The sequence below is a fragment of the Echinops telfairi genome, unplaced genomic scaffold (assembly GCF_000313985.2).
Source record: "Echinops telfairi isolate 266 unplaced genomic scaffold, ASM31398v2 ScPeMD7_5592;HRSCAF=6446, whole genome shotgun sequence".
Lineage (NCBI taxonomy): Eukaryota > Metazoa > Chordata > Mammalia > Afrosoricida > Tenrecidae > Echinops > Echinops telfairi.
Genome location: NW_022109491.1, coordinates 8,656,340 through 8,678,626, shown reverse-complemented (window position 1 = coordinate 8,678,626; position 22,287 = coordinate 8,656,340). Strand labels below are relative to the sequence as shown.

Sequence of the window (22,287 nt, the reverse complement as noted above, 5' to 3'; positions counted from 1 at the left end):
AGAAGCACCCTATCAGGCACACCTCGGCACTCGGGTGTCAGCCTGCCGAGGCCCCATGTCCTGAGCAGCCTCCATACCTTCTTCTGTGTGTTTAGTGTTTCACATCCTGGGACTATGTTCCCGCCCTAGCCCACCTTTGCAGGTGCATATTTGAATCTGGGAAGGGATGAGACCCAGATGGTCATGTCCAGTCTAAGCAGCCCCTGCACCACTATGGGGGGTGAGGGCACGCAGAAATCAGTGCTTCCCATGCACGTGTGCCCAAGGCCCTGGGTGGTGCACAGGGTTGGAGCAAAGCCTGGTGGGTGAACCGGCCCAGAGGTGCCTCAGAAGAGCAGACTGGTGACCTGCTTCCGAAAGGTCACAGCCTTGCGACTCCTCCGGTGCAGTTCAATTCTGCACACCCAGACGCCACGGGTCAGAATCAAAGTCACAGCTACCACCACCCAAGAACTGTGTCTGCCTGAAGGAGTATGCCCAGTGCCCCTGTGGCCCAGATACAGAGCAGGGTGACAGCTTAGAGTGAGCACCCCGAGATCCAACCCCTGGCTGCAAACAGCTCCAACTAACCAGGGTGTCACCTTGGGAGTTTGTCAACCAGATGTGAGGTTTCTCGGGAGGGACCAGTGTGGGCCGGACAGAAGGGGATCCAGGCCACGGAGGGTGGAAGGCAGAGGAAGGGGTGACCACCCGAAGGAGTGCTTTCTAATGAGTGGGAGGGAGGGAGGGAGGGAGGGATGGATGGATGGATGGATGGATGGATAGAAGGACATGAATGGACAGGTAGGCAGATGAAAGAAGGGGACACAGGGAAGAAGGCAAGCAGGCACAAGGCAGGCCTCGCAACAACCTGAAGCTCAAGGTCAATTCTTGCCAGAGACCAGAGTGTTCCGAAGGGCAGGGAAGAGTCCAGCTGCTTCCCACAGGGCATGCTATTAGACCCAGTCAGGTACACGCTTGCGCAGGATTGGCCAGCCGCTGCTGCTGGCTCTGCAGATTGGCCAGTCAACGGCCAGCGTCGATTCTGACTGGCTGAGAACCAGGCCCAGCCCCCGGGTGAGGATTATGAGTGTAACAGCGGTACAGAGTCCAGGGCCTCATGGGTCAGGTAGGATGATGGCGCAGCGGGATCCCTGGGCGGGGTATAAGGTGGGCTCTGCTCCCACCCGAATCCTTAGCACTAGGAGACCAGGAACCCCAGCGTGGCAAGGAGGGTGCAGGAAAGGCTGGGAAACAGCAGCAGCCACGTCTTCCCCCCCATCCCGCTAGAAAGAAGCTCAGAACATAAAATGAAGCTGGAATTCCACATCGACTGCCCTGTCCTGGACATCCGGGTCCGCAGAGCCACCAGGCCGTCAGGGAAGTCTTGTCCCCCCTTTACGAGGGGACACTGGCCAGGGGCTCCGATGGTGTTGAGACCAGGGACTTCCATGTGCCCTTCATTCCGCCCCACCCCGCCCTCAACTCCACCCACCACCCAGCGTGGACCCCAAACAGGAACCCACAGATCAAGACGATCAAGGCCTCCTTTTTGTATCATAAACTGACTTTTAATAATAAAAAATCTATCCTGGCTTTGAGGAGGAGAATCTGGACATTTTAAAGTAAACCAGTGCACCGCACGCTGGCCCTCAGGTCAGCTCGGTCACCAGCAGTGCAGCCGGTCCTTGCTCTGACGGGTCACGTGTGCCCAGTGGCCAGAGAGGGGAGGCGCCCCCTTGGGGCCCCTTGCCTGAGCACACCCCCCAGCCAGAGGTGGCAAGATCCCCCCCACTCCGCCCCTGGCTATGACACACCTTGTAGGCACATAGAAGCTGAAGGGCCACCCTGCTGAGGGTCCCTGTGTGGGGCCACCACCCAAAAACGGGCAGGCTGGGCCCCTGCCTCTCTGGCCCAGAAGTCCCGAATGCCCAGCTCTGAGAAGTGATTAAAACAATAAATTACAAAGGCCATTGGCAGCCGTGTCCCAGAGACCACCCCTCCTGCCTGTGTGACAGACACCTGCTTGGGGCGCAGCTAAGGCATCGCAGGCGGATGGTTCAGATCCAGCACCAGACCTCCCCTGGGCCAACCACCTCTCCAACCCTGGCAGCTCGTCCTTCAGGGATATCAAAGTCATTCATTCTAACATGGCCAAGTGTAGGGCCCGGGGGTGGTTGGGAAAGGGGACCAGGCCACACCTGCCAACAATACCTAAGACTCTCATAGGAAAAACAATGAAATACTGCCGTTGTTTGATTTCCAATAATTTAGTTTTCCTTTGGGCTTCCTTTTAGTAGAAATGAGATAGATGTCAATACGCTATCTTATTTTGGTCCCTTGTGAGACAATATACCTTTCTTTGAAATTTAGGATGTCAAAGGTAGATTCACACAACTCAGGAAGAAAGAAAAAAGATTTTGACAACAGAACAATAGCAAAGACCCCAGAAAGCCACGCTCACGCCTATAAATAAAGTGGGGCAGCCCGGGCCGGGTGCTCAGCTCCAGCCCCATGGAGGCGGTGTGGCTTCCGAGTGTCCTCTGGGAACAGGTGTTGTGCACGCCCTGTCCTTCTGTAACCTCCGAGTGAGGCCTGGCTCCTGGGGTCCGCCAGGCGGGTTAGTAGACGGTTAGGGACAAGCCTGGAAGCTGGGAGGAAGAGACAGGCGGCCTGGAATGTGGACGTGGAAGGAAGCCAGTGGCTTCCAAAAGTGCAGGGTGACATCCCGAGAGCCGTGTCCACAGGGCCCCCCAGCTCTATGCCCACACATGAGTTTGAGTCCCTGGGTCTCTGGGGCAAGAGCTAGGTCCTGGCTGCACCCAGCACCTCTCCGGCTTCTGGAAGGCTCTGTGGGCGCCCAGCACCCCTCCGGCTTCTGGAAGAGGCGGGAGGCACTGCCAGTTGGGGCCGAACAGCCGGCTCACCCCAAGTCGGGCACGCAGAGATGGGGAGGAAGCTGGGGAGGCTCCGGGGCAGTGGGAGCCGAGGGCCAGCCACCTCCTGAGAAGGCCATGTGGCTGCTCTGTCCTGCCAACTCCTGGCTCGAGGATGCAGCCCAGCGAGAAGCAGAGTGGGGTCAGAGGTCTCCGTCCACTGGCGGCTGGCAGAGGCGGTAGAGCCTAGGGGATGGAGGCGGAGACTGAGGGGCCGGGCAGAGGCTATGATTTAAATTCATGCCCAGAAAGCCGGGCTTGCCAGTCATCAAAGGGTGCAGGTCCCTGAGCGGTGCAAACAGCTGGTGGACAGCTGGTAATCAAAACGACAGCAGTTCAAACACCCCCAGCAGCACTGCTAAAGAAAGGCCGGGCAATCTGCTTCCACAGAGATGGGCGGGGGTGGGGGACTAGGAAGCTGTTCTACCCAAATATAAAAACCGGCGCGGTTTCAGGGCTCTTCTGGTGAGTCCATGCTCTGGTCCACTGCGCATAGGACTCCAGGACAGCTTGGGTTCGGGCCGAGGCGAGCCGCAGGACCGGCAGGTGGTTTCCCCGCTCCCCAGGAATGGGTCAGCCTTCCCCGCCTTCCCCCTCTCTGTCCCGGCCCCTCCGGTGGGCGGGTGGGGGGCACTGGAACCATCCAAGGGGGCTGAAAAAGCAGAGACCTACACTCCATCCTGGATGAGGGGCAACAGTACAGTTTCTCACTGCCAGGGGCGCCCCGAGTCATTTTTCTCTGAAGAGGGGGTGGGAGGCCAAATACATCTGGGAACTCCTGCTCGAAAACGGGTCACAAGCTCTTTGGGTCCGCACACGAGCTCTCAAGTAAAACGGAGCCTTCGTAAAGGACGGTGTTCAGAGAATGGGGATTTCACTTGTTGCAAAAATAGATCTGTGGCTCACAACTCCGTTTACATTGTTTCGAAGGCCAGGATGGGCTCTTCCATCTCAAAAGTTTGCCGACCCCTGCTCTAGAAGAGAAGCTCCTTCAGAGCCAGGGTTTTTGCATTAAAAAAAAACCAATAAAGTGTGTTGTACACAACTTTTTTAAAACGGTGAGAAACAAGATCAAACCAGGCAGGGGAGCAGGCGCAGACTGGAGTGAGGGGCTATTCCGAACGGACCCAGCCTGTGGTCCTGAGAAGTTGGTAAAGGCCCGTGGGGAGAGGAGGGGGGTGAGAGAAGCCCAGGTAGAGCAGGGGAGGGGCAGGTCACCCTCGTTTGGGGGGGGGGGGCTGTCCAGTCTTCCAAGCTGCAATAAGAGCTCCCCAGAGGTAACCACTGAGCCCCTCCAGACCCTCCCATAAATGAGAGGTGGGGCTGGGGACCGGTACCAGGCCAGTCACTCACCTCGGAGCACCCTGGGGCATCTGATCCTTGACTCGGAGGTTTTTGGCCAGAATCTCCACCCTGGGGCCCTGGAACAAAGAAGTGTTGAGGGGGGATGCCTCAGCTCGCAATACCGGGCATGGGGGTGGGTGGGAGGGAACTCAATCCGCCATGGTGGGAACCCTTGGCCCTTCCAGACAGAGAGGGTCGATGTGTGCCCTCGCCCAGCCCTCCAACACCACCCCCACGGCCCTCGGCCAACCCATGGCACCCTGGCCAGTGCCCCCAGCCCCACACCTGCTTCCGCATGATGTCCGTGGCCTGCATGATGCACTTGGGCAGCAGCCCGTGGCTCCGTGCCAAGATGGCCGCCTGCTCCAGGGAGACGCTCAGGGTGCTCCTGGGGGAGGGATGGCAGGGCTGGCACCAGAGGTGGCCTTCCGAGACCCCCGGCACAGGGTCACCCACCTGGAGCCTCCCAGGCCCTGGGACCCCGTCTGCTCCAGTCCCCATAGCCTCGGCCCAGCCTCGGGGCCTTGGCTCTCTCTCTTCCGGTGAGTTCTCTAGGAGGCCTGCCCTGAGCAAACCAAAATCCCACTGCCACCGGCTCCACTCGGGCTCACGGCGACCCTGCAGGGCAGAGCTGCCCCACACTGTTTGGGAGAATGCCAGGGCTTTCTCCCTCGGAGCAGCTGGTCGGTTTACACTGCTGACCTTACTGCCAGCGGCCAGATGCTTAACTACTGTGACACCCCCCCGTCTCCCCTGACCACCTTAAGCCTCTCACCCTGAACCCCCTCATTCCTCCCCACGCTGTCACCACCCCCTCACAGAGCGGTGCCTCACTGCCTCCCACCTCCCAGAGACCTTCGCCTGCCTCCCCCTCTGTGCTGAGCCCGGGCCTGGGTGGGAAGCCCTCTGTGCGGCCTGGTTGGATGAAGGGGGACACAGGTACCGCCTTCTTATCTCTCAACCTGCCGGCAGGGGCGGTGGTAGACCTCTCTGTCCATCCTTGCACCTGTTTCTGATCGCACTCTGCAGCCAGATCTCTTGGCTTCAAGTCCTGTTCCTCCACTTAATTACTCTGTGACCTTGGACAGCAGAGGTAGCCCCCAGCCCAGGGTCTCCATTTCCCTAACGATAAAACAGGAATCATAAGAGCACACTTCCCTGGTGGGGCCAACAGTTGAGCACCCAGTTGCTAACCCACCGAGGACTGGGGCAGGAAGCCCTGGCCATCTGCTTCTGCCAAGATGCCCACCTTTTGGGAAACCTAACGGGCAGTACTGCTTTGCCACACAGGGTTGCTGTGAGCCAGGGCATCGAGTGCCGGCCCAATTCCTGCTGAAGGGGCATTCTCCAGGTTGGAGCTTGCACAAGCTCTCACTCACCCCAACCACAGAGCCAGGGAGCCAGAAGGTTCCACGGTCCTCCTGGGACACCTATTCCTGCAGCCAGAAGGGTGAGGCCTTCTCTGTGCCAACAGGGAGTGTCTGATCCAGCCTTTGAGCCCACCTTCCAGCTCTTAGCCCTGTCCAAGCAGCCCCGCTCCGCGCCCGCTCACCTCTGCATGCCCGTGCCACACATGGAGATCTGACAGGCGCCCAGGCGGTAGCAGAGCTCCGAGGAGATGGGAATGAGGCCTGCGCCCAAGCTCCCGCCGCCTCCAGGTTTAGGGTGGACCAGGGACTTCATGAGGCGGCAGAGCTCATCCAGGGCATTGATGGGGCGGATCAGCTGGGAGACACGCAGGCCAGGCACAGTGAGGAGAGGGCCCCACGCTGCCAAGCCCCAGGGTGCCTCCCTGCAGGCCAGCTCTGCCACCGCAGCCTCCTTCCAGCTCACGGCTAGGGAGCTGACGGGCCTCTTGACCTGCCACAAGCCCCCTGCTCAAGAGCCACCTGTGGCCCCCGCTGCCCCGCTAGCTGGCCCTCAGTGCTCACCACAGGTCTCAGGTCTAAGCCTCCAACCAAATTCTGCACCTGCCCAGGTGTGTCCCCATTAAGACCACACACAGTGCCTCTCCGCCCACAGGTCCCCAGGACGAGCGGCTCCTGATACCCGTGGGAACAACACGATGAGCCCCCCACTCTCTCCAAGTCACAGGTTCTTCTGCCAGCCAGACTGCAGACTCCCAAAGGGCTACGTCCACCCCTGCCCTGAGAACCCCCAGGCTCACAGCCCTGGGGCCAGCACCCCCAAACCATGGTCAAATTCAAGGCCCTGCCTGAGCCTGGGGCACCAGCATATCGGGAGAGATGCACGCTGGGCAGGGGGCAGTGAGCACACAGGAGGGCCAAGGCAACTGCCCCTGGTCAGCAGTGAGATGGGAGTATGTGGCCTAGGAGAGCCAGGCCTTCCCATCCCCCAGAAAGTCAGAAACCTCAGCTGGATGGGAAGTCTTTGGATTTTTAACCACTGGCAACTGACTCAAAAGAAGCCATACTGTGCTGGCAAGTTCAGACCTCAAAGAAACTCAGAGAGAAAGAGGGAGAGGCAGGTGCAGACAAACGTCACCCACTGAACTCCAAAGTGAGTGAGGAAGAGGCTGGAATTCCTAGAACGGGGAGGGAGCTATCCCAGAAAGCTTCCTGGAGGAGGGAGCAGGAAGGCCTGGGGGCTTCTTGGCCAGGATGCAGGGCTCGGGTTCCAGCTTCACCTGGGCTGAGGAGGGGAGGACACACCTGGTCAATCTTCACCGCAGTGGTGCTGGCGTCCGTGGGCAGGTTGGACCGTTCCAGGTAAAATGCCCTGGGAAAGAAAAGTGGAACTGAGGGGGCCCTCCGCCCATCATCCCCCCAACTCCCCTCCCCACCTCATCTTCAAGGCCACAGCCACTCGGCCTCCTCCACTGAGAACTGGCTCAGAGCACCCTGCACAGTGCTCTGCACTCAGGGTCACCGGTCCCTCCAACAGCCCCATGGGGATAGCAATAAGGGGCCTGGAGGGCCCTCCCCACACTCCCCCCTCAGAGCAGCCCCTCCTGGATTGCTCTGACCAGAGGAGCATCCCATCCCCACCCCTCACTCCGCACCCCAGTCCAGCTCTCTCTTCTCACCCCTCACCCCTTTACACAGGTCTGTTCCTAGCTTATTGTCCTTTGTCCCCTCCCGGTGAAGGGGAGGGGGTTAGCAAACGCTTTGTGTAAAAAGCCCAACTACCCACCTCTGGCTGTGTGAACAGACACGAGACCAGACCCAAGGGTCTCTGTCCCACCCCTCAGCCCTGTCCTTGCCCTGTGAGAGCAGCCACCAACAATATAGACGGTGTCAATAAAACTTTATTGACAAAACCAAGTGGTGGGCCAGGTTTTGCCAATCCCTGTTGAAAAGGGCAAGCCCATGAAGAGGAGGACTTGGTTTTGCTCACGGCTGACTCTCAAACAAGCAGCCAGAGCAGAGCCTGCCCCACAGGAGGCCTCAAAGGGTGGGTGCCGAAGGAATGACCGGGTGAAGGAGTGATCGGTGGCTGCGTGTCAGATAGGTGGCAATGGTTAAAGGGCCGGCAAGAGCATTGGGGACACTGATGGCCCAGACTGCTCAAACAAGCCAGCTTTAAGTAACAACGCTGGATGGTCCCTGGCAAACAAAAGCCTCCGTTTTCTATTGTCAAATGGGAGCACGTGGGCCCAGATGCAAGAGTCCTGGTTCTCAGCCAGCCTTGCTATGCCGCCCGTCACAGCAGGAGAAAGTAGGGTTGGTGGGGAGGGATCAGCCGTGGGACCTGAAAACCTATGAACTGGTTCCCACATTGTCTGGCCAGGGACACTGGCCCCTACTCTGCTCCTTCCCTCCCTCCCATCACCTCCTGGGCACCGTCTTTGGAGGGTCTCAAGCCCTGAGGCTCCACACCCACTGCCTGGGCTCCAGGGATCCCACAGCCTCTGTCCCAGCTCCAGCCCCCTCCCAGGACGAAACAGGAAGCTCTTCCTGGCTGAGAGGACCGGCTTTGAAGCCAAAGAGCCCCAGGTTTGAATCAGCTGGGCAAACTGTCCAGTCTGGCCTCTGGCAACCAGGGCTGCAAACCAGTTCATTCCAGCTCGGTCCCCCTGCTGAGGCTTTGCATCTCTACTCCAAACCAAAAACCCAAACCCAATGCCATGCCGTCCATTCCAGGACGGAGCAGAACTGGCCCCTGGGGCTCCCAAGGGGTATTCCCGGCAGCCACACCGTCCCCCCTCAGAGGGACTGATGAGCTCAAACCACCGACCTGGAGGTTAGTGCTTAACCCACTGCACCACCTGGGATTCTTTTCCTACCCCAAACACACTGAGTGGGAATCCACACCTCAACGAGGTCCCCAGGTGGTTCACACCTGTCCTCAGGGAGCCGGATGCACACAGGTGAAGTTAGATACACACTGTTAAACTGATTCCACCTACATGGGTGGGACCAGAGGTGCCCTGGTGGCTTAGTGGTTTCCAGCTGAGCTTCGACCTTCAAGGTCAGCAGTTAGAAACCACCAGCTGTGCCTCGGGAGCAAAACAGGGCTTTCTACTCCTATAAGGAATCAGTTTAGGATACACCCATGGGGGCACGATCACCCTGTCCTATATGCATTGACTCAACGGCAGTGGTTTGGGTTTGGACCGCAGCAGGGGTCCACCCGGCTTCCTCTCGGGCACTGGAGGCTGGGATGGCCCGCACGGCAGGGGTGGGTACCTGAGTTTGCGGTAATACTGCTGCACCTTCTCCAGGGACTGGGCGTTGATCTCCTGTTGCAAGTCCTCGGTGCCAGGGCTTCCTGAAGGTAGCGGCGTCTCTGTGTTCTCCAGAGCTGTGAGGAGAGAGGTGGTACTGGGCTCTGCTTGGGGCCCGGGGCCGGGCTGCCTAGCGAGGGCCTCACCACCCAGCCAGGGGCTCACCTCTGGTGAAAAGTGCCGTCTGCAGCCGCAGGCTGGCCCCACTCTCCAGGCGGGAGGGCAGCTTGGAGAAGTGGTAGCTGTCGAGGTAGAAGACCACCTTCAGCGCCTGCCGGCTGCCCTCGATGTGGTAGAAGACGTTGGTGTCTGGGGAAGGGCAGGGTGGGCTGGGTGGCTCCGGGAGATACAAGGAGCCCTGCCGGCCTCTGGTGGGCCAGCTGCAGGCTCCTTCCTGCCACCGCCCGGTCTGCTCACCCCGAGCGCTGGCCTCAGACTCCCTCTGCCCACCCTCAGACTGGCAACCTGGGACACCCACCACCAGGGGCGTCCCCTCAGCCCTCCTGGTCCTCCCACATGGGTGGCATCCTGAGCTTCCAGGTCCTTCTACTTGAAGGCTCTCCTCACGCCCCCCCTCAGCAGAGCAGACAGAGTGGCCTCTGAGCTACCGACCACCCACCCACTTCAGCACGGTCCGATTAGCCAAGGAGTCAGCAGTGACATCCTGGGAGCCCACCTATGCTGGTGTCCCCTCACCTGGTGGCCTGGGGCCTCTACTAGGAAAAGCTGTCCTCCAAACACCACCCGGATCCTGTGCACATCCAAGAGCCAGGAAGAGCTTAGGGCACAATAGTGGCCTTGTGCCCACCCTCACCCCCCTGCCCTGTAACTGCTCTGGTCAACAAGAGTCACCTGGCCCAGACAGCCTCCAGGTGGGAGTCCTCCCCCACGCCCACCCCCAATCTGGAAATCTTAAGCAGTCTGCACCCTAAAGCAGCATGTCTCTAGAGCAGAACCCTGCCAGGACTGGGTACAGGGGTGACAAGGGCAGGGTTTGTACAGAGAAGCCCTGGTCCGCCTTGGGACTCGCGATGGGAGGTCTGAGGCAAGTACTGGGGCCTTGGGAAAAGGGCAGGGGAAGGGCAGGGTGGTCCCAGGACCCCGACCTCATGGCGGGCGTGGGAGGAATCACTCACTGGCCACGTAGTTCTCGTCCAGCTGCTTGAAGGAGAAGGTGACGTTGTCCAGCTCTGACAAGGTCACCCAGAGGTCCTCCAGCATGGTCCGTTCCTCCTTCTGCAGGAAGAAGGGGCAGAGGGTCCTCAGATGTCCACTGAGGATGGACCCCAGAGGGTGGGGGAGCTGAGTATGTGAACAGCGGGCCAGCTGCGCTTTCCACAAAAGCAAGAGCCTCCACTCCCCCACCAGGCCAGCGCCTATGTGCAGGGGTGACAATCAGAGGGTGCCGAGGCCACCAGACAGCAGCTGGGCCAGTGTCACAGAGAAACCGGGCTGTCTGCAGGCTCCGTTTCTGGGCCATGCCGGCTCTGGGAATCAGCACGCCAAAGGTCAAGTTCTCCCCAGGACCGGCAGAGGCCCACAAGATTCTGAGCCCTGGGCAGGGTGGTAGGGGGAAAGCAGGGCAGAGGAAGGAGGGGAGGCCTGGAGGTCGACTCCCAGGGTTCAAAGCCTGGCCTGGGGCCCTCAGTTTGCACACCCTCACATGTGGGCAGTGACAGCCTCTACATGGTGGCCACAGGGTGCTCTGGGGAGTGAGTTCTACCAGCAATGCCACAAACGCCGCCTCTGGCGCCCTCTTACAGGCTGGTGTCCCCGTCCAGCAGCCGGGGTCCCTCTCAAACTCCTCGGGGACTCCCACCCCACCCAGAGTAACAGCCAAAGTCCACCCTGAGCCTGTGAACCATCAGCCTCCCCCGGCCCCCTCATTCTGCTTCCATAGATGATACTGTTCCCAGCACTCCTGCCTCAGGACCCTCGCACCTGCACTTTTCCTCAGCCTACCCCAACCTGAGGTCAGGTGTCACCTTCTCAGGGAGGCCTTCACTGGCCACCTCACCTACTGGTCCACCTACCACCATCCCCAGGCCGCCCAGGCCCTCCCCTGCTCTCCATGCCTTCTCGTGCTTCAAAACACCCCGGAGCCGCCCAGCCTCTGTACTGGAGGCATGTGGGGCTGGATCCATCTCAGGGGAGGACTGTCCTGCACACTGTCAGATTTTAGGAGGATGCCAAGAGCACCTCTTTTATAACGGCCATCAAAAGTGCCCCCAAACCTTGCCAATTGTCCCCAAAGGGTCACTCCTGATACAGAAGCACTGATTTAAAGCATGAATCATACACCAGACCCCTGCCAAGTGGAGTCTGACTCCCATTTGCCCTGGGGGATGGGGTAGAACTGCCCCTGGGGGTTCCCAGGCTGTAATGCTTCGGGGACAGCCACGTGCTTAGCAGCCACGTGCTTTCACCACTGAACCATCAGGGCTCATTGGTGCATGTCAGGCATTTTCGTTACCACAGTCTCCCCTGTCTAGGGCATTACGACCCCTGGGTATAATGACCCTGTTTGGTGCCCACACAGGAATACACCTTGGCTGAGTGAAGAGCAGAGGGAGGGTGGCCTGAGTGAGGAGGCAAGCTCTGTATCAGACACGCATGCAGCCCCGCCCCGGGACTCACCACCGTGGCCGGCGAGAGCAGCGACTGGCAGTGCAGCAGGACACCCGTGGCCGCCACCTGCTCCAGCCACTTGCGGCTGGCGTCGCGGCTGCCCTCGTCGTACTCGCCGTTGTTGTTGTAGCGGTAGCTCAGGGCGGCCAGGAGCTGCTCGGAGAAGGTGCACACGGCTGCCACCAGGGCCTGGCAGAAGATGGCGTCCCTGCGCAGCTGCAGCGCCGTGTCTGGAAGCAGAGGGTGGGCGAAAAAGGCCTCGCTGACTGGATGCTCATGGGACCATGGCCCAGGGATGGAAAGCCCCCTGATCCGTGGGCCAGAGCCAACCTCCCAGGAGCTGGTCAAAGGTCACCTTGCCCCAAGCTCATTCTCTGGACACCCAGTCACTGCCCAACCGTGCCACACAGTAAGTCCTAACAACTCAGTTCTCTCAGTGGGTCCGCTTAAAAAGAAAGAAATAACTTCTGGTTGTTCTCCAAAGTCTCTCTCCAAACCCTCTGGGCTCCATGGTCCCTTGTTTGTGAGGGGTGCCTCGGCCTTGGCTTACTGAAAAACAAGCTCCACACCTTACGTGTGAATGAGGAGGCGTTTTAAGAACGTTTTAATAAATTATTACTTTTAGAAATGATTCTACATTTCAATGTTTCTTAGAATTCTGAAGTTTTAGAAATAATTTTTTTAAACGATTTTGTGTCCTTAGGGCAGCGGTTCTCAACTTGTGGGTCGCGACCCCTTTGGGTGTTGAACAACCCTTTCACAGGGGTCGCCCGATTCATAACAGTAGCAAAATGAGTGATGAAGTAGCAACAAAAATCGTTTTATGGTTGGGGGGGGTCCCCACAACATGAGGAACTGTATGAAAGGGTCGCGGCATTAGGAAGGTGGAGAGACACTGCCCTAGGGGCCCTGCTGCCCAGTGGTTACTAGGTGGGCTGCTAATGCAAGGTCAGCAGTTTGAAAGCACCAACTGCTCCTCAGGAGGAAGACCGGCTTCCTACGCCCATAGAGTTACAGTCTTCAGAACCCACAGGGGCAGTTCTACCCTGTCCTATAGGGGCACTATAAGTGAGTGGGTAGTTCTCCCCTGTCCTACAGGGGTGCTGTGAGTTGGCAGTTCTCCCCTGTCCTACAGGGGTGCTATAAGTGAGTCGGCAGTTCTCCCATCCTACGTAAGTGCGATAAGTGAGTCGGCAGTTCTACCCTGTCCTGTATGGGTGCTATAAGTGAGTGGGTAGTTCTCCCCTGTCCTACAGGGGCGCTATACGTGAGTCGGCATGGACCCAATGGCAGTGGGTTTGATCTGGAGGAAAGGAAAGTCTCCAGAGTAAGAGCCGTTAGGCGTGGTCACCTGCAGAGCCTCACCTGTGCACTTCAGCAAGGCCAGGAGCAGCTGGTTCTTCCCGTCTGCAAGGAGAAAACGCAAAGGAGGTGGGCTGAGAGGGGCTCACAGAGCAGAGAGAGCCCAGCCGCCTGCCCCCCAAGTCTTTGCTGGGAAGCTCAGGGTTGTAGTAACTGCTGAAGGTTGAATGAATTCCAGAAGCCCCTTTCAGGGAATGGAGCCCCTGCTGTTGGTCATATCTGTTTCCAGGTACCAGGCAAACAGGCTAAAACCAGCCTGTGTGACACCTGGGCCATGGGCCGCTGTCTTATGTCTTGTACACACGTGTGCAGGCACATACTACGCACAAGTAAATACACACAGCTACATACACAGGCACAGGCGAATACACCCACCCAGCACCGGACACCCGTGTGCACGCCATATGAACACACACACACAGGCTCAGACACACATTCCTACACGTGTGTAACAAACTTTTCTCCCTGATAGCAGCAGAACATCTCTTTCCTTCAGAAGGATGCTCCCGCGCCCAGAAGGGGCTTACAGGACAGATCTGCAGGACCATTCAAGGCCTGGAGAGGGCTGGGGAATGAGGGTTGGGCAGGATGCTGACGGGAGCCAGGAAGACTGACAACGGGCCAGGCTTGTTCAAGTAGCACAATAAGCCCATTTAACAGATGAAGAAACCCAGCCTCAGAGAAGCCAGGAACATGACAGTGGGAAACAGAAAGATTTCTCCCAAGACTTCCCCAAACAGATGTTAGACTTAGGACCCTGCTTGCAGCTAATGGTAAATGATTGTCAAGTTACCTCCCTGGAGGCACTCAGTTGGTAGACTACTGTCTGGTCCCACCACAGGTAGGGCCTGCTCCCTGATGTTAGGGACAATGGGCTACTTCTCCCTAAAGGCTTGCAGTCATCAGTTTGGTTCCTGTAGGTGGGGTTTACACCCGACTAATAATGGTCTCTATAGTGAGCCAGAGAACAGGTCAAACCTGCTCAGTGACATCCAAAGTTAGGCTGCCATCCTGAATCTAGGATCCGCCCATCTTGTCACATGGATACCCCCAATCCCAAGGTATGTCTTTACCTGTAATTCGTGGGTTTGCACGCCCCCAAAGATATATAGGCCTTGGTTAGCAATAAAGAGCTCTCTCGGGCTCCTCCTTGGCCTCTTGCCGGTTTCCCCTCTCCTCTCCTGTCCTCGCTCCCCTGTTCCCTTTCCCCTTGTCCTCCTTCCCCTCCCCCTCTCTCCATGTGGACCACCAAGCGGGGCTGAGGTGAGCATACCAAGAAATGTGTCTGACTCCATTATTTCAATCTCTCCTCTATTTCTCATGCTCCCTAGGACTTTACTATAATCTTTATATATATTAAAATTGCGCCATATAAATTGCGCCTATCGAACCCGCGATTAGTTATGGGGGGCTGGCATTCCCCCCACACTTGACCTGGTCACTGGTCACACAGGGCAGAGATCTGGGCCTCAACCCCTGGTAGTGACCCCAGAAGCCAAGCTCTTGGCCAGCTGACATTTTAGGAAACAATTTCTTTCAACTTAGGCTGCTGTGTCCAGGGGAAATGGCTTGGAGTTCTTGTCCTTCCTGCTGCCCAAGCCAAATGGCTCCTGACCTGGGGTTTCTTCTAACCCAGGCACCCCAAACTCAAACAAGGGGTTCCAAGCTCACAGGCTGACAAGGCCCAGGCAGGAGCCAGCAGGTGCATGAAGCAGACACCGGGCTGCGGGGAGTGGTGGGTGCTGGCATAAACTGGAAAGCCCAGGAGCCGACGGAGTGGAGAGGGAGCCCTTCCTGGTCTTCCCATGTGAGGCCCAAAGGCCACAAAACTCCCACAGGCGACACCCCTCCGGCCAGACGAACCTTCCACGTATCTCTGGATGTTGTCTACCAGGGTCTTGATGGAGTTGGGGAGGTTCCAGGGGTCTTCCTGGATGCTGATCTGGATTAAGCTCCGACCACGAATTGTACACTCTTCTTTCTGCTTGAACTCTGGGGCAGGAGAGTGACATAAGGACCGAGGTCACTTTGGGGAAGGAGGGCACCAAGGTCTACTTCCCCTCAGCCAACACCACAGCTCAGACTCCGAGGCCAAGAATACCCACAGGACTCTTGCGTATCATCCCGTCCACAGGGGGCAAATGTGTGGTAAGCACACTGTTGATTTTCAGTCCACACCCCTGGCAGACATCACTTATCAACCTCAGCCCTCCTCCCAACTCGTCTGAAATCCTGATTCTCTACAGCGGCAACCAATCTAGTGCAGGCCTCATTAATCCATCACAGCATCCTTTTCTTCTAAGCCTGGATATAGTCCTAGGTTTCCAGGGCGCTAACTCCTTGGACCCACAACCCATCAAGCTGGCACATGAGCTGTATCCAAATCTAATCTGTTCCCTAGACAGAGTAAGAGGTCAAGGTTTAGAGAGGGAAAGTATGTTGCCGAGAGTCAGTCAACCAGTTAGTAATCATGTTGGGATCTAAGTTTAGCCCAAGAGGACCAGTCAAAAGTCATTGGACTGATTGTGACCATCAATGTACGACATGCTGTCCTGGTTTTCCATGGGGAGAGACTTTTATCATTTCCTTTCATAAAGGTTGATTCTTCATGGGGTTGGTCCCTCTGGGTTTGAAGTTTCTGCAGTGAATTGAGGATGGGCTTTCTGAAGTCTGCTCCTTGGAGACAGATGCTGCTGAGAAAGCTCGAACGCCTCAGCCCTTCCAGATCTTCCTGAAGGGCAACGGCCTGCCTGCTTTCGTAATACCTGCTCCCATGAGGAGGAGCAGGCACAGTGTCAAGTTCACTTCAGAGAACCCAGTACCCAATACAAGGCTCGGCACAAGCCAGTCACTGGGAATTATTACTGGATGGATGGATGCATGCATGGATGGATAGATGGACAGATGGGTGGGTGAATAAGTAAGTAGAAAAGGTGCATGAAAAAATCAGCTGGTGAAGGAAGGAATGAATTCGTCGTTAAGTGGGTGGATGCATGGATGGATAATGAGCAGGCAGGTGAGTTGGCAGGTAAATGGGAGGACCGGTAGGTGGGAGGGAGCACATAAGAAAATTCAATTCTTTTTCTCTCCTAACCATTTCCAGAAGGAAATCTCAACTGGGTGCCGGAAGGTTTGTTAACACTGCTTAACTCACTAGTCCCTTTCTAGTGCAGAGAAGGCCTGGCAGGTCACAGCACCTAGCTGGCATGTGACCTTCCTTATTCCCATTGGATTGACTGCGACCGTCCACTGTGGCATGCTATGCTGCTCTTGCAGAAGTTCCTTTCCAAATGGATTTTCTTTAAGGAAAGGCACTTTTTCCCAAGGCTATGTCAGTGGTAAAGGCGGTGAATGAAGACGTGTGATTTTACACATGGGGATGCACACAGAGCCCAAGGGCACCACTGAACTCCCAATGGGGCATGTGGACACCGAGGTTTGGCAAGCTCGGTCCAGTCCCCCCCTCACATTACAGATGGATGACCCCGAGGCCCAGGAGGGCTCAGAGGCCAGCCCCGAAGCTGACCAACTTCTTGTGTGATGAGCCAGGGGGGAAACATCTTAAGCTCTGCAGGATCTCTGTTGCTTTAGTCTTTACTTTCTGGGGAATTCTTACAAGCTTCTAAAATTTCTGAAAGGGATTCTTAGCATCACAGACTGTACAAACACGGGCTTGGAGGCAGACAGGGGGCACAGGCAGGCACCCGGCTGAGTGTGTGCCCAGGCATCTCACATGGGCCTGACCTCCTCTCCCTGGCACAGGGGTCTCCTAGAGCCCTGCCAGCCCTGCCAGGGTGCTGCCAGGGTGCTGCCGGCTCACCTTGCAAGCTGTGGTCCATGGGGAAATGCTTGGTCTCTTCAAAAGCCCTGCTCATGACTGGTCCCTTGAGGAGTGCGTTGATGGAATCCACCTGGGTGGCAACAGTTCTTTAAGTTTGGTCCTGGTGGCCCTCCAGACCCAGGGACCCAAGACCCGCAGCCTGTCTCCTGCTTCTGTGAGCCTCAGCCCCTGTCCTGGGCCCTGGGCCCTGGGCTCTGACTAGGGACCACGCAAAAGGCAGGGCAAAAGTCCTACCTGGTTAAAGAGATGTTCCAAGCAACCATGAAGTTTGTCCTGCTTGTCCGACGGGATCCGCATGTCACAGGGCAGCTCATCCCCTGGCAAAAGGAAACCACCAGGGCCATCAGTCACTCTGGCCCCATCTCACACTTTCCCAGAGAGGCGATGCCACTATGGCGTTCCAGAACCCGGGTGAGATTCTGAATCCAGTGGATCCAGGAGCTGGCTGTGTGTCACTAAGCAAACCACTCGATCCCTCTGAGCTTCTGTTTCCTCATCTGCAGAAAGGGCCACAGGCTCTCACACCAAAACCCCAAAGTCATGGCCATGGAGTCGATTCTAGGTCACAGAACCCCTACAGGACAGGGCAGAACTGGACGGACAAACAAGATGGCAACGGTGGCAGCAGCGTCAGGTCTGGGGCTGGGTGACAAGGGGGAGAGGGCGTGTCATCCACATCCACTCAGGCCTTGTCAATCATGAGCCACGCAGCTGTGTGGCCATGCACATTAATGTGGCAAAGCACATTAAATAAATTCAGATACGTTCCCCTTTTGAAAAGGCTGAAAATCAAGCAACAACAAAGAACCCAAACAAATCAAAACAAATTAAAAGCTTTCACTGCAAATTGCAAGTACCGAAAACACAAAAGAAAGCAAAGCCCCTGTTGTCAGTGAGCTGCTTCCGACTCCTGGGGAGAACAGAAGGCAGAGGAAAACTGGCTTCCCAGCCTGGAATCTCAGCGGGGGGGGGGGAAGCCTGGCAGGGAAGCGGGGAAGGAAGGGACGGAGCAGCCGCTAACAGAAGAGTCACTGGTTTTGGTTTTGTTTCTTAGACTGCAGGAGAAACCTAAGGCCGCCAGAGGTGACCTTTCACAGCATGTTAGAAAGCACCCGTTCCCTCGGGGTGGGGCATTGTCAGTTTCACTCTTGGCACAGGGCAGAGCCCACAGAACCGAAAACCCCCAAACTCACTCTCATGGGGTCGATGCCCATGCCGGCGCCTAGTGACCCGATAGCACAGAGTAGAACTGCCCCAGTGAGCTTCTGAGACTCACGCTTCACGGGGGCAGTAGCCCCATCCTCCTCCCCAGGCGAGGCTGGGGGTTCCAAACCGCTGACCTCACAGTTAGCAGCCCAGTGTGTGACCCCTGGGCTCCTAAGCCCACAGCAGACGCTCGATAAATGCCTGCACTTTCCAGAATGAAGGGCTTCTTCCTCGGTTCTGTTGGTGAGTGGAAGGAGACACCGTTCTGTAAGACCCAGTGTGACACCAGAGGAGAACACGGAGGACCCTCTCCCCAGAGCGCACGCCCTCCACTCACCGGAGCCCATCTCGTCGCTGCCCAGGTAGGAGCTGTTGCTTCTCACGCTGGTGTAGGAGAGGACGGAGTCCCGGTTACTGTTACACTCGCTGCAAAGGGCGGACAGAGAGAGCACTGAGTCACGCTCCACCCACACTCCCTGGGCCCAGGGCCCGGGAGCCACTTTCTGGGGGCACAAACACCGGTCGACCACAAGTGCCCAACGGGAAAAGACTGGGCAGTCGTTCTGTGTCAGATGGTGAGTCAGTGCCAGCTGGCCCCTGACCGTCCCCAACCTGGTCCCTGGACACACGGGTGTAGACCATCCTCACAGATCCTCGGCTCTCCGTCTCCCCATCCTGCTAGACCAGGGATCCTCAAACTGCAGTCCGCTGAGGACATTTATCCAGCCCGCCAGGTGTTTTTGCCGCTGCTGCCTGTCCTGCTTAGCAGCCGTCTCCGTCCAGTATGCATAGGAATTTGTTCATAGTTTTTTTTTTAAACTATAGCCCAGCCCTCCAGCAGTCTGAGGGACAGTGAACTGGCTCTAGACCCATAGGAGGAAGCAAACCAAACTCACTGCTACGTGTGGGTTCTGATTCACGGTGACCCTGTATAGAATTTCCTTGGCTGTACAGCACATCTTTCTCCCTCTGGGCACCTGCTGGGTTTGAACCACTGACTTTGCAGTTAGCTGTCCAATGTTTATTCCACAGCGCCGCCAGGGCTCTTTTGCAGAGGGACAGGGAGTGTGCTCTATTAGCTTATGTCCCAGGGACTGGGGAGGCACTTGGGAGATAAAAGCCACGACCCCCACAGGGGCTGCATCAGCAGAACATCTTGTGGCACACACGCCTGAGAGGCTGGACAGCACAGACCCTGAAGACCGGAAGCACTGGCCGGCTGAGGGGGGCGGTCATCTCACTGCATTGCATCATGTCTGTGCTTTTGCCACCCAAAACTGAAGCTCCCCTTAAGCTTCCACTTGTCACGTGTGATATGACCTTTGTGGTAGGTTATGTGACATTTGTATGCATTGATGGTTACATGAAAATTGAGTCTTACTCTACTGGACCCATTGATCTTTTCCTAATGAACTTAACCAGACCCCAAATAATCCGAATCCTCTAGGAATTAAGAGAAGCGACCCCTGGTGGCATAGTAGGTTAAAAGTCAGGCTACTGTTCACAAGGTCAACAGTTCAAATCCGCCAGCTGCTCCTTGGGAGAAACATGAGGCTTTCTACTCCCATAAATACTTCCAGCTTCAGAAACCCATAGAGACAACTCTACCCTGTCTAGGGTCCCTGTGAGTCAGAATCGGTCCACTGGCAGGGAGGGAGAAAGCAGTCAAGCATGTCATTTATTTTTAAAACCTGTTTTCCTCCTTGGAGCAAGTGGGGGGTGGGGCGGGATGGTATTTGTAGCAGAAGCCAGACGTTGTACATAAACACCATTCCCTTGGCGTGTATGGAGGGAGGTAGAGGCAGAGCAGGTGGTGCCCACCAGTGACATAGGGCCTGAAGGCTGGGTTCTGGGGTGGGAGACCCAGATCAGCATTCAAGGAGGGCTGCGGAGGCTTAGATAACCCCAACTCCACACTCGACCACGGCTCCCTGGCAAGCGCCCCCAGGGCGCTGACTTTCACCTACATTCTCAGCAGGCCCTCACGCCGGCCCACCTGTAGGAGTCGCGGTAGCTCATGGTGTCGTGGCCCGAGTCTTCCTGGTCCTCCTCAGACACCTTGAAGCACACCTTCTTGATGGCGCAGTGCTCCGCCCGGTCCGTCTCGCTCTCTTCACTGACCAGTGGGGAGGGCGAGGGCTCCTCAGCCGAGGGCGGATCGCAGGACCCGCCAGACGTGGGCTCGGTGATGGTGGACAGCAGCCTGCAGGGAGCAGAGACCCCTAGTCGACATCATGCCCTGTCCTAATTCCAGGTCCCTCCTGCACCCTGAGCAGAGCCAGCACTGAATACCCTGCATCTTCTCCCTACTGCTGGGGTCGGGGTGTGTGAGGGCCATCCCTTATTTCAAGGCTTGGCAGTGCCAGGCTCCATGGTCCGGAGCACTTTTTCTTTAAAGGGCCAGTGTTCAGTTTTGCAGGCCCATGAGTAGTTCTAAACCAGAAGGAGGGGCTCCCTGCTCTCTTGCCAGGGGGGCATCTGGCAATGTGGGGAGACACCTTGGGAGGGGGTGACTCCTGTTGTTCTCACTGGAGAGGCCAGGGCAGCTGCTAGCCATCCCACAATGCACAGGGCCACCCCTGCTACCCAACCCCCATCCTAGGATCGCATGGGGAGCTGCTGGCTGGACATGAGTTTGCAGAAGCCCTCAGTAGGTGGAGTGTGCGTGCAGCCCAGTGATGCAGCGTGCCAGGCGGCACGTCTCCCTTCGGTACAGAAACTACAACCAGTCCACCTGAGAGCTTTCGCCGCAGATGGTCGCTGCCTAGACCTGTTAGTTCATCGGGGCGGTGGCTCACTCCTCTAAGCCATTTTGCCACCCAGGGGGCATTGGGCAAAGCCGGAGGGTGTGCTGCTGTTTCGACTGAGAGAAGTGCTGCTGGCATTCGTGGGTAGAGGCCAGGGAGGCTGCTCAATGTCTGACAGTGGGCAGGACAGTCCTCGCAGCACCCCCCAGGAGTCGCCCAGCCCCAGGGGGCAGCAGCATCATGGCAAAGAAGCCCAGGGGCCTCTTGTCCCGAGCCCCGGGGCCAGGGCTCACCTGTTGATCTGGGTGACATACTGCTTCATCTCCTTCAGGGCCACGTCCAGCTTGGTGAAGAGCTGCAGGTAGGCATCCTGGATCTCCCGGTCCTCCTGCTTGAGCAGGAAGCTCAGGCCCCTGTCCTCCTGGCCGGCAGCCAGACCGAAGCTGCTGTCGCCGAGAGCCTGGCCTTGGGGACCTGCGTCCGCCACAGGCAGGCACTTCCATGAGGGGGCTGCCATGGTGGTGATGCAGTGCTGAGTGTAGGACATGGGATTCAGGTGGCCTGCAGGGGTGGGAGGGAGAGGTCACTCAGAAACAGCTCCTGGACACCCCCAAGCCCCCCAAACAAAGGCACACGAACTGCTTCAGAAACCCCAGCGAAAGGGAAACATGGCCCCTTCTTAATCTTCTTTTCATTCACTAGAGTACTTCAAGGGGAACATTGCCGTTTGGGACTAATTTTTTTTAATAACTGCAATCTCCTTTTCTTGCCTGGAACGTAGGCATCACGACTCCAGCAGCCAGTAATCCTTGAGGGCGGAAGTCACATGCTGGAGACTGGGGCCCACAGAGGCGGTTGCCGTGGGTCAGTGCTGACCCACGTGACCCTGGGTGTGCAGGCTTTCCAAGGCTGCGACTTGTCAGAAAGAGAGGCTCAGACTTCTCTTCCCCTGTGCGGCTTTGAACTGCTAACCTTTCCGCTGGTAGCCAAGCCCTCAACCTCACTCGCCGCCACCCAGGGTCTTCTCCCGGGTGACTCTGAGCCGTCGCTCCACCCTGGAGCGCGGCACTGCAGCCAGCTTGCTCGGCACGCAGGTACCTTGCTCAGGGTCAAGGCCGATGAGGGATGGTTTGCGGCCGAAGCGGATGCTGAAGGACCTGCCGACCGAGGGCGTGGTCTTGGGGTAGGACACTTCCATGAGGTTGATGTGGCAGTTGGTGGGGCAGAAGTCCAGGCCGCACAGCGGGCGGGGCTCTAGGGGTGCTTGCTTGAAGGGTGGGCTGACCCTGCTCTTCAGCTGCGCTGCGAACTGAGAAAAAACGGGGCTGTGGGAATGCTGACCACCCGGTATTGGCCTCACTGGATATGCCCAGGCTGGTTAGGTGCCAATGGCTCAAGTCAGTGTTTCCAAAAGTGGCCATATCACCTCCCGAATAGGGTAAGGGAGCGTGATGAAATGATTTGGGGGGCTGGGAAAGCAGATACCAACACTTTATCCTGGATTTAGAGCTATAGTACAAGTTTGTCATTTCCAGGGGGAGAGGGGGACACTGAGGC

At 57.3% G+C, this 22,287-nt stretch overlaps 1 protein-coding gene across 1 annotated transcript in view; it reads right to left on the bottom strand.

Annotated features, from left to right (window-relative positions):
* Nucleotides 1-2,233: 2,233 nt before the first annotated feature.
* PREX1 (phosphatidylinositol-3,4,5-trisphosphate dependent Rac exchange factor 1) overlaps nucleotides 2,234-22,287 on the bottom strand; it is a 211,067-nt gene continuing 191,013 nt past the window's right edge. The window contains 17 exon segments of the mRNA XM_004698311.2: nucleotides 2,234-3,101; nucleotides 4,269-4,336; nucleotides 4,545-4,647; nucleotides 5,812-5,984; nucleotides 6,932-6,998; nucleotides 8,909-9,023; nucleotides 9,112-9,255; nucleotides 10,083-10,182; nucleotides 11,584-11,804; nucleotides 12,940-12,981; nucleotides 14,800-14,928; nucleotides 16,757-16,847; nucleotides 17,012-17,094; nucleotides 18,321-18,409; nucleotides 19,980-20,186; nucleotides 21,024-21,291; nucleotides 21,829-22,122. Coding sequence (XP_004698368.1) covers nucleotides 3,059-3,101; nucleotides 4,269-4,336; nucleotides 4,545-4,647; nucleotides 5,812-5,984; nucleotides 6,932-6,998; nucleotides 8,909-9,023; nucleotides 9,112-9,255; nucleotides 10,083-10,182; nucleotides 11,584-11,804; nucleotides 12,940-12,981; nucleotides 14,800-14,928; nucleotides 16,757-16,847; nucleotides 17,012-17,094; nucleotides 18,321-18,409; nucleotides 19,980-20,186; nucleotides 21,024-21,291; nucleotides 21,829-22,122 — 2,237 coding nt within the window. The 3' untranslated portion in view covers nucleotides 2,234-3,058.